The 12,078-nt window shown below is 37.5% G+C and overlaps 1 protein-coding gene and 1 pseudogene across 2 annotated transcripts; both read left to right on the top strand.

The window, feature by feature from the left end:
- Positions 1 to 190: 190 nt before the first annotated feature.
- or55d1 (odorant receptor, family 55, subfamily D, member 1) lies at positions 191 to 1,135 on the top strand (the record flags this gene model as incomplete). The annotated part of the gene is made up of 1 exon (XM_079388370.1): positions 191 to 1,135. The coding sequence occupies one exon, from the start codon at positions 191 to 193 to the stop codon at positions 1,133 to 1,135; it is 945 nt and encodes a 314-aa protein (XP_079244496.1).
- A 9,662-nt stretch (positions 1,136 to 10,797) lies between these two features.
- LOC306851752 (olfactory receptor 52K1-like) lies at positions 10,798 to 11,689 on the top strand (annotated as a pseudogene). The gene has a single exon. The product of its transcript is annotated as an olfactory receptor 52K1-like (transcript).
- Positions 11,690 to 12,078: the final 389 nt, after the last annotated feature.

Here is a 12,078-nt window from a genome sequence, read left to right as displayed (position 1 = left end):
GTTACATTTAGATTTAGCTAGAGTTGATGCAGGTCTGAGCATGAAATAGAAGTCGCATTAACGGACATTATTAATGCTTAAAAGTATATTTATTTCTTTTTTTCCCTTTATCTTTAGCTTATGTTGTTTATTGTTTCTGTAAATGTTTTCTCTGAATTAACTGTAAACTTTTTTTTATGTCTTTAGAGGAATGGATGACAGAACATTCAACTTCTCTTATCAGGAATTCTACTTGATTGGATTCACAGATCTAAAAGACTATCGCCAATATCTTTTTCTTCCTTTTTTTGTCATTTTTGCTTTCACGTTGTTTGCAAACTCAATTATAATACTGGTGATTGTAAAAGAAAGCAAGTTGCATTCACCCATGTACATTCTGATTTTGTTTATTGCAGCTCTTGGGTTTATACAGCCAATATTTCTTGTTCCAAGAATGTTAATAAGTTTTCTGTTTGGCAAAAATATGATTTACAAAGATGAATGTCTTGTTCAAATGTTTTGTCTGCATATGGCGGGTTGTTTTCAGTCGACTATTTTGATTGGAATGGCAGTTGACAGATTTTTTGCCATTGTTTTCCCCTTACAGTACCATGACTATGTAAACTTTAAAACATCATTGATATTCTGTTTGTCCCTTTTTTTCCGTAACTTGCTTTGTGTTGTTGCAATGGTCGGCCTGATTGGGCCGCTCTATTTTTGTAAATCAAATGTGATTTATCATTGTGTTTGTGAGCATACATCTGTTGTTAATTTAGCCTGTGGTGATGTGAGTAAGAACTACATGGCTGGAACAATCGCTTTCAGCTTAATAACAAGTGACTGTGTATTTATAATCTGCTCTTACATTGTCATTTTTGTGATTATATTCCGCTCTCCTTCTAGTGATTCACGCCACAAAGCCATCAATACATGTAGCACACATTTAATGGTCATGGCGTTAGCATTTCTCAGTGTTGTGGTTGTATTTGTTGGCTACAGGGTTCCTACTATACCTAGAGATTTTCGTGTATTAGGTACCTTATCATACCTCCTTCTTCCGAACTGCTTTAACCCAGTCATCTATGGAATACGAACAAAGGAAATCAGAGTTCAAATTGTTAAATATTTATCTTCTAATAAGGTGGAGTCATATTAACTTTCTCTTGCATTTTACTTTGTTGCCTCTTTATCCTCCATTACAATTCATTATAAGTGAAAAGTTTGTTATTAGTACTGTATGTGTAAAACATGTACTTTTGTAATTTGTTGGATTTAAATGTTTTCTTTTTTACTATGATTGGGAAAACTCAACCAGCTGGGATGTACCCCTACACACCAATTTAAAATGTTATGTGGATGTTGAAAATGAGGTTTATCACTGATTTTTATTTTGCTTTCAGCAGTGTTTAGTTTAACTGACACTGACCCTTTCAAATGACTAATTTCCACACAGACATCAGTTGTTGGTTTTTTCCAGCTATATATGAAAACATTTGTTGTGGGGAAAAAAAAAACATGTAAATACCATGTAAATGCATGTTTCATTGTAAAGTGTCAAGTTCGAGGAAATTCGATGAAATCCATTTACTTCGATATACTAAAAATGTTATCTTAAAAAGGGAAGGCTGTTTGTCAATTTTCATATTGTCTTTATGTCTTTAAAAATAATTAGCAAATTACTTTTTTGCAAAAATAATAAGAAAAGCATTTATGCAGTGCAGATACATTCATTGCACATATTTTCATCATGCAAACACTGTCAAAGTGATAAAAGTGGCATGTCCGTTTATACCGAATCCTGTAGATGATGAGGCTGCATTAATTAAGGAGTAACATTTACATCGGGAGTTTTTTTCTCTTTTTTTATATCCACATGCATATTTATTTGAGCAGTACCATTTTTAAATCCAATTTTTCTAAAACATCAGTGATGCAGAGCACATTAGTAAGGCCACCGTAGGAAAGTGTCTCTCACTCTCACACTCTTGATGAGAATTATTGTGTAGTTTCCTGAGCACAAACCCATCAAAAATGAAGCTGATTACTCTATGGAATGGAAGGATGCCAGATGGAAGGGTACTTTGAGATATATGTCAATACCACCATTACAGCTCTTAAATTTATTTGGTCATCTTTATTTTCTACAAATACAAAAGCAACAGTTATGGCCATCTTCTTCATTTTGTGAGCCTTCTTGCTGTTGGCTGAGTAGAAGTCAAATGTTAATTTTATTACTCTAATTCAGAAATGCAGTAGTTTGGATTAGAGACCATTTAGTTATGTGAAAAGAGCATTAGAGAAAGAGATTATGTGGAAAAAGCTGCTACACATTGCAATAGATACTGAATTATATTTAATATGTCAGATGTTTTTAAAGTCATGTAGTCTACACCTATGTTTTATGCTTAAAGCTTTACCTGATTGAATTGTTATACCTAATTTTTAGCTGCTTTTGTTTTTTGTTTTTTTGCCTGTGGAATACCATGAAAATTAATATGAGTTCAATAACTAATTCAACCCGAATTAAAAATCACATGAGCCAATAATTTATTTACAACAGTACATAGATAATATAACATATGTTTAAACTGAGACATTTTACACATTTATTCACTAAATGAGCTCATTTGAAATTTGATGCCTGCTACAGGTCTCAAAAAAGTTAGAACGGGGCAACAAAGGTCTGAAAAAGCAAGACATTTTGAAAAGATTCAGCTGGGAGAACATCTAGCAACTAATTAAGTTAACTGGCATCAGGTCTGTAACATAAAAGGGATGTCTTAGAGAGGCAGAGTCTCTCCAATCTGTGAAAGAATGCGGAAAAATATTATGGAACACTTTAAAAACAATGTTCCTCAACGTCAAATTGCACTTTGAAAATCTCATTATCACCAGTGCACAACATCATCAAAAGATTCAGAAAACTGGAGAAATCTCTGTGCATAAGGTACAAGGCCGAAGACCTTTGTTGGATGCCTGTGGTCTTTGGGCCCTCAGACGACACTGCATGATTCTGTCATTGACATTACTAAATGGGCGGTAAACACAATCCACCATGCCATATGCAGATCCGAAATAAAGCTCTATCATGCAAAAAGGAAGCCATATGTGAACATGGTCAAGAAGCGCCGTCATGTCCTGTGGGCCAAGGCTCATTTAAAATGGACTGTTTCAAAGTGGAAAAGTGTTCTATGGTCAGACGAGTCCAAATTTGACATTCTTGTTGGAAATCCCGGATGCTATGTCCTCGGGGCTAAAGAGGAGGGAGACTTTCCAGCATGTTATCAGCGTTCAGTTCAAAAGCCAGCATCTCTGATGGTATGGGGTGCATAAGTGCATACGGTATGGGAAGCTTGCATGTTTTGGAAGGCACTATGAATGCTGGAAGGTATATAAAGGTTTTAGAGCAACATATGCTCCCCTCCAGACTATGTCCAACAGCATGGCTTCGTAGTAGAAGAGTCCGGGTGCTGAATTGGCCTGCCTACAGTCCAGATCTTTTTGACTTATAGAGAACATTTGGCACATCATTAAACGAAAAATACATCAAAGACGACCACAAACTCTTCAGCAGCTGGAAACCTATATCAGACAAGAATGGGACCAAATTCCAAACACCAAAACCAGAGGTGAAAAGTCCAGGGGCCAAAGAGTAAACGTTCTGCCATATTTTTGTTCCACCCATGAACTCACAGCAGCTGATTTCACCAGAGGAGGAACCAAGACATTCCTTTCAAGTCACAAACAAGTCTAAAGTCAAATCCCAAGTCCTCAAAGAGTTAAAGTTAATGGTATAATTAAGTGACTAATTAAATGATGATTGCGCATTTAAGAGCAGGAGCAAATGCCAATTTTTATCACCCAAGGGTACAATATAATCAAACAGTAATGGAATGTTTTTTGATAAGACAGAGTGCCTGGATGGAGTTGAGCCCTATGCTATTTCCATTGTGCTCTAGATTAACCTTTGTGGGCCGATTTTTTTTCTCTCCAAATATCCATAATAAAATGAATATATTCTGGAGAGCAATTCACTCCGTGTAACAAATTTTTCTGAAATATACTCAAACAGTAGTTTCATTTCAAATTGCACAACTCCTTCCAGGAGGTCATGCATCACATCTAGAGAGTAGTTGTGGCACACATGAAAATACTGCAGACTATTGAGTGTTGTTGGAAACTTTTCCTTCGTCAAAGCAGAGACCAGGAGACTTTGGGATCAGTTACTCTTTATTGAGAACTCGCTGTAGTCGCTGTAGTCATCCAAGTCTGACTCAAACAGTATACATTGTAGTTTATATACATTTCGAGGGGGAGGGATACATAGAGGTGGAGACAATCTAAACAAAGCATGCAAATACAGTACAGGAATCGGCCCATTACCAGAATTTCCCTAGCCCTCACATCATCAGCATAACAGTGTGATTCAAATGCACAGGTGCTAATCCAATCAGCATAGAGACAAAGGCACAGCTGTGCCTGAGCTTTAGCATTCACCTTTAACTTGGGACCCTGTCAAATGGTCAGGAAGTGCCTAAAGACAAAAGGTTAATGTCTCAGACACATGGGCTGCCTGACTTGATTTTAGAATGGCATCATTTATGCCTCAAATGCTAAATTCAGTCTACTAAACTTTCTCAGTTTATATACTATTGTATTGGAACCTAAATTAAACATTTAATAAATTTGTAATACAACAGTGTTGAGTTTCTTTTGAGGCCATGTGTTGACTTGAGTTGAGGGTCAGATTCCAACTCACTGCAGTGCTGTTCATAAATTGTACGATCATGCAAAATAACCCTTAAATCATCCTCGTTGTAAACTAACTGGACATCATCTTTTTTCAGTCAAACATAGACGACAGGAGTAATGTCCACTAAACGATTCTGTGAACCCAAGGATTGAGTGCATGCCCAAGTTGCCTCCAATTACATATTGTGCCATAAACTCTACTCGTTGATATAGGTAGTTTAATACCACCAGACTCTAGAATCTTTATGTCATGAATCAGTGGTTCCAAGATGGGGTCAAATCCATCTTTTTCACATCTTGTGCATGAAATAGAGCTATCAAATGGATATTCATCAGTCTTGAATTAAATTTTGGAGGTAGATTTCTGTGCGCAAAATAAAGAAATATCAGAAGGCCACATCTTAATACATATAGGTACATTGTTTTTCAATTTTGCAGAAATGTGTATAGAGTTGTATATAGAGCCTATGTTGCTCAAGTCTTTCAGGCTTCTGTGCTAAAATGTGCTGTGTGTAAAATATAGTGTAAATCCTCATAAGGACAAAAATGAGGTACTCCAGTTGTAGAAAAAGTGCATTAATGCATAAAAATAAATATATATTTAAAAAAGAAATTACAAAAATAAAGCTTTTAAAAAAATTGTGTCATAAAAATATCTTGTATATCTTATAAAGTGTTTCCAAGTATTGTCAGGGAACTGTCGTGTCTGTCATGTGTTCCCGTCTCATGTTTCCTTATTTGGTTTGTTTCCTGTTCTTGTTTCATGTGATTATTAGTTAATTCTGTTCAGGTGTGTTTGTCTCATTAGTGCGTGTATTTAAGTTCCTGCTTGTTGAGTTTCGTGTTGTCTGGTCGACTCGTTAACCCCGGTGTGTGATGTCCGTGTCTGCCCTGCCTTGTCCTGATGTCTAAAGTAAAGACTGTGTTTTGAGTTACGTCCTTGTCTGCGTGTTCCTTGATCCTCCCTCGTGTGTGCACCGTGACAAGTATATGCTTAATTTTCTCCACAAAAATTATTTAATAATACATATTGGTTAATATATTTGGTACAATGTATTGAACATAAATCTCATTCCCTTTCATGAAGTCAGTGGCTAGTATAATACTGTCGACATACATGAAGCAGAAAGTTTCATCTCAAATTCATCAAGGTAAAGTCAGAGCTAGCTGTTCCAGGAGGCACAGAAAGACACTCCTGTGAACTGATCATTTCTCTGTGCTCCAATACATGATATTTAAACCGTTGTGGCTAGAAGGGATATAGCTCCGACTGGAAACGAACAATGAAATTAATTGTCTACCTATTAGATTGTGTTTTATTAACGTCTACACCTACCCCAACCCTAAAAATACCCCTTACATTAATGAAAAAATAGTAATTGTTATACAGTGTGACAAATTACGCTGTATTGATGTGTGCATGCCCAGTAGCGCTGTACATATCCCTTCTAGCCTTAACCCATTTAAACTTCCCTACATAAACTAACACAGCTGCACTAAGCTCCAATCAGTTGAACTATTTGCTTTACACAATGACTCACTGTTTAGAAATGCATTGGAAAAAAGTATGATGAGGACATCTGCTGGTCAAAAGCTGATAAATGCAAAATCTAAAGTCACATCTTTATTAACAGTATAAATTACCTCTTCATCTTTAATCAGTGACAGCAACCACAAGGTACAATTAATTAATTGCTAGCAATTCATCTAAACAGCTTTTCAATGGAGGACAAAACAAAGAAAAAAGAGATGTATAAATAGATGAATAAATTTCACTGGATGAAAGCATGCATATGGTTTTAAGAGAGCATACATATTTGTGAGAGCAGCCGTTTAGAGTCTGACTTCTATTTTCATTAAGGAAATGTAAAAATACATTACAAACAAGAATGCATATAGCATCCGAAACATTAGATCAAGACAGGGCATACAACACACAGAAGCATTTATCAAATAAACTGTGGTATTGCTTGCACTGCTGCTTTCCCATTTTTGTTATTCTGTATAATCTCCAAGTATGAATTTTAAAAAAGGTACACATCCTAAAGTCTGATGAGCAATTAAATAAACAAAACACTTTTTTTCCCTTGTGGAAACGTGTGTATGTTTTAAAAGTTTATGAGGGTGAGCTCTATGGTAGTAGCACATAGATTCTTGGGGACAAAACACTGTATTTAGAGACTATGATGTGTCTACCTTTCATTTCATCCTGAGATCGGAAGAAGGCAGTGGCTTAAAAATTACTTTGAGGAAGATGTTGTGATTTGCATTATGACCAGAAAGCGGTAGTGTGATATACGTATATTTTCTATTCCTCCACTTTCTGCCTGTCAAATGATGATCTAAATTATGAAAGTGCATGATTTGGTATATTTTTTCTCCAGAATGTTTGTATGTAGATTTAATGTATATCACTGTCATGGTGCACACAGCAGGGAGGAACAAGGAACACGCATACAAGGACGTAACTCAAATAATAACCTTTAATGTCGACATCAGGACAGGGCAGGACAAGGCAAGGCAGACATCAAACACCGGGGGTAACGAGTAGACCAGACAACATACCACAACACAGACAGGACTTAAATACTAGGGATAATTAGCGAAACACACCTGGAACAGAATAAACTACTAATTACATCAGACAAGGACAGGAAACAAACCAAATATGGGCATGAACACACAGGGAGCACGTGGAAACACAAGACACACACAACAGAGGTCTGACATAACTCCCCCCTCCCGAAAGGCTCGTCCCGAGCCGAAACAGTACTACCAGGGAGGGGGTGGACACTCTGGAGGCCCCTCAGGACAGACACGGACCGGAACACAGGACGGGGACCTCCAGAGCGGAACAGACATCCGCAGGCCGAGGTGGAGCAGGGAGCTCAGGAGGCCATGGCAGGTGGTCCTCGGGGCCTTGGCCTCGGACCCCTCGGCCCGGCTCCCTTTTACCCCTCCCCCAAAATTTCCCTGGGGAAGTTAGGGGGTATCAGGAGCCCTCCGGGGCTAGACACACGGGAACAAGTTAAAAAGACCTTGGTCACAGTCTGGTCAATACGGCGGCAGTTGGCTTGACCACTCAACGGCGGGGACCGGTGGGCTGGAGGAAGCCACAGCCGGCGACGGGCCGAGTGACCGCGGATGGCGGGTTGGCCTTTCCCGCGAAACAGCGAACTAGAGGGGCCGCGGACGGCGGCGTGATACCCCGCGAACGGCGGGGTCGGAGAGCCGCGAACGGCGGCGTGATCTCCCGCAAACAGCAGGTAAAAAAAACAGTTTTAAAGGGATACTTCACCCCAAAATGAAAATGTTGTCATTAATCACTGACCACCGTGTCGTTCCAAACCCATAAAAGCTTCGTTCTTCTTCGAAACACAATTTAAGATATTTTGGATGAAACCCAGGAGGCTTGTGACTGTTCCATTGACTGCCAAGTAAATTACACTGTCAAGGTCCAGAAAAGTATGAAACACCGCCATAATACTCCGTCTACCATCAATGGTTCAATCGTTACGTTATGAAGGGACGAGAATACTGTTTGTATCACCGTAGCGCCATTTTGGAGATTATGCCCTGGACACAAAATGTGTACACACTTCTGTATCAGCCTCGACACAGGGATGCGTCTTCTGCGTCGATTTACGCTTTGATTTGAACGCAAACAGCGCATCCCTGTGTCGAGGCTGATACAGAAGAGTGTATGTGTTTTGCGTCCAGGGCATAATCTCCAAAATGGAGCTATGCTGACGCAGAGGAGACGTTACGGTGCCTAATTGTTGAATAAAGTCATTATTTTTGTTTTATTTCTGTATAAAAAGTAATCTTGTCTCTTCATAACATTACATAACATATTCTGACGATGTGTTTCACTCTTTTCTGGACCTTGACAGTGTAATTTACTTGGCAGTCAATGGGACAGTCACAAGCCTCCTGGGTTTCATCCAAAATATCTTAAATTGTGTTCCGAAGATGAACAAAGCTTTTACAGGCTTGGAACGACATGGGGGTAAGTGATTAATGACACAATTTTCATTTTGGGGTGGAGTATCCCTTTAAGCCTGGAATACACTTACCGATTTTGTAAATAATGACAAAGGAAAGCTGGGCATCATATATAATTAAGCCTGGAATACACTATGCATTTTTTGCCCTGATTTACCACCAATTTACAGTCTGGAGAAGTTGACACTAGTTGCCGAAAGTCAGAGCCAGTCTGCAGATTTGAGTTGACAGATTCCATAGAAAATCATAGTGTATGATAGTCACAGACTCCGGTTTTTTAGCTTCAGACTCAGATTCTATCCAGTCGGAGGATATCAAAAATGTTTGATAGTTTCAGCCGATTTTAGAACACATATTGTTTCCATTTGTCACGCGTCTCCAAGGCTCATGTTTCTGAGTGAGTTTGTTGTGCTCGGAACAACTTTAAAGTCTGGTAGTGTATGATGCCCAGTTTCCCTTTGTCACGATTTACAAAGTCAGTATACAGTATGTATGATGCCTAGTGTTTTAAAAATCTGTTCAGATTTGAAAAGTCATGTAGTGTATTCCAGCCTTTAGAATTAATAGTCGTTTGAAACTTGTAGATGTTTTGTATTTCTTGTGTTGAGAACATTTAATTAAACTCATTGACTTCTCATCAAACTGTTCTGTTAATTGGTACAGAATTTGAAATGTATTTTCTTTAAAATTTGCACTGTTTTACTTCAAAAACTGAATAATTGCATTTTCAGTTTTGTACAGTATATGTAGAGACTTTGTATTTTGTCTTTCAAAATAAAACTTTTAATTTACAATTGTGAGCATCCTTTAACACTAAGTTTTTGTTTTTTAATAACCTGTAAAATAAGAAGTGTTTCTCTGCAGAACTTTTAGGATAGTATTTTACTTTTAGCACTTTATTGAATGTGTTTGATCATAATCTAGGAAAAATCTGTGAAAGGACAATGTTCCTCTGTACACTGTTTAGTGATATCACTTTATTTAATTTGTCAGTAATAATCTTAGAACAATCCATAAAATAACAGTTTTACACTGTTAAAAGATAAAGAAATGGTCAAATGACTGGCAGTAACGGCTGCCAAACAAAAACCATAAAACTGAAGTAAATAAAAAATGGGACAAACCACGCCCATATTGATGTAATGTGGAATTACCATTCATATGCCTTAAATACGGGATGATTCTATGTTAAGATCAAGCCTTGTTTGCAAATACCGTATGTGCTAATATTGCCAACTTGCAAAATCATGACAGACTGCTGATTTTACTAAACTCATAGTGTGAAATATCCCAAAACATTGCTTTTGGTACCATATAAGAGTCATAATTTGCTCAGTCCGTTGTTTGTTCTCTCACTTTTGTGTACATACAACAGACCCAAGAAAATGTTTAGAGATTTTTCCTCACTGCCTTTTAGCATTAACACCAGGAAGGTTTTAGGTTTCGAAATTGTGCAATATCAGTTTTGTCTTCAGAAGATAAAAGCATAGCAATTTGGGTGGGCCCATGATCTTCCATTTAGCACCACAGTAGAACCAATGTGACATCTACATTAGATATGACAAACCGAACACAAACTATAACATGCGGTTCATAATATGTTATGTATAATTCATTATTTGGACATTTAACTCCTCTTCCTTTTGTATTCACAGGTTGATAACAAATGTGGTAATGGCCAGTTTCAATAGGGATGTAATGCAATGTCTGTCCAATGTTGGAGGCTGAAATCAATTTAACTTTGGGTTCTGAAGTCAACCCGATTTTCATTTTCAACCAAAATTCAATGTCCACCGTTGGAGGCTGACAAAAATCAGGTTGACATCTGAACTTAATGTAAGATTGACGTCAACCTCTAATGTTGGATAGATGTTGCATTTTTCATTTTCAACCAAAATGCAACGTCTGGCCAACGTTGGAGATTGACGTCAGCCCGATTTTAATTTTCAACCAAAATGCAACGTCTGGCCAACGTTGGAGATTGACGTCAATCCGACGTTGGTTCTGACATCAATCTGACGTTGGGTTCTGACGTCAACCCGATTTTTATTTTCAACCAAAATGCAACGTCTTTCCGACGTTGGGGTCCAACGTCAATCTGACGTTATATTGACGTCCGGTGCCTGCTGGGTACATTCTCCTATGGATGTACTAATTGGTCTTATGGCTGTTGTAGACCTAATGTTGCCTATATTTTTTGTACCTAACATGCTTCTAAACCTTTTGTTTAATTGGACTGGGATATCTCTAACTGGTTGCTTGATACAAATGTTTTGCCTTCATTTTGTTGCAAAATTTCAGTTTACGTTGCTTGTGTGGATGGCACTGGATCGTTACTTTGCAATTTGCAAACCTATTCATTATCACAAATACATGGAGATTCGTAACTTTCTAAAGTATGTTATTGTGCCACTAATCAGAAATATATTACTGGTTGTCACCACTGTCTCTCTGGCAGGAAAACTGTCATATTGTGTAAGAAATGTAATTGAACACTGCTTGTATGAGCACATGGCACTGGTTCAACTTCAGTTAGCCTGTGGAGATATATCTATTAATCAAAATGCAGGAATTTTGACTGCTTTCCTTATTTCAAATGCAGATTTTAGTCTTATCAATATTTCTTGCATTTTTATTTTTACCTCTGTGTTCAATTCTAACAAAACGCACATGAAGGCCTTAAACACCTGCATTACTCACTTCATTGTAATGTCATTTACTTTGACCTTTCCCTTTATTGCACTTTTGTCATACAGAATAAGGAATAATTTTTTCTCCAAGTGGTTGTGTATTTGTGAGCACAATGTATTTACTTTTTCCAAGCTGTTTTAATACAATTATTTATGGAGTGAGGACAAAAGAAATAACACAATTTCTCAAGTTCATAAAAGTCCCTTCTAATGAATCAAATAAAAATGGAGCTTACTGTACTCTCGACATGGTAATTCACTGACTCTGTCTCTTTTTTAGAAGTGGATATTGTTTATTGATATTATTAATATATAAAAATATTAAATTTGCGGAAAATCTGTCCTAGAGGCAGTAAATAAACAATGAACAGAAGAGGGCCTAAGACTGAGCCTTGAGGCACACCACTGGTTATCTGAGATATCTGCGATTTAAAAAAATTTATTTGAACGAACTGAGTCCGACCAGATAAATGTGATTTAAACCAATCAAGGGGTATGCCAGTGATCCCAATAGAAATCAACCTCTCCAATAAAATGCTATGTGAGATAGTGTAGAAAGCTGCAGTTAAATCAAGAAGAATGAGCATTGATAAAAGTCCTGAGTCTGCAGCCATTAACAGATCGTTTGTGACTTTAATGAGTGCTGTCTCCG

Source organism: Barbus barbus (assembly GCF_936440315.1).
Source record: "Barbus barbus genome assembly, chromosome: 31".
NCBI classification, from domain to species: Eukaryota; Metazoa; Chordata; class Actinopteri; order Cypriniformes; family Cyprinidae; genus Barbus; species Barbus barbus.
Note: the sequence above shows the minus strand (reverse complement) of the source record. Positions and strands in the feature narration are given on the sequence as shown.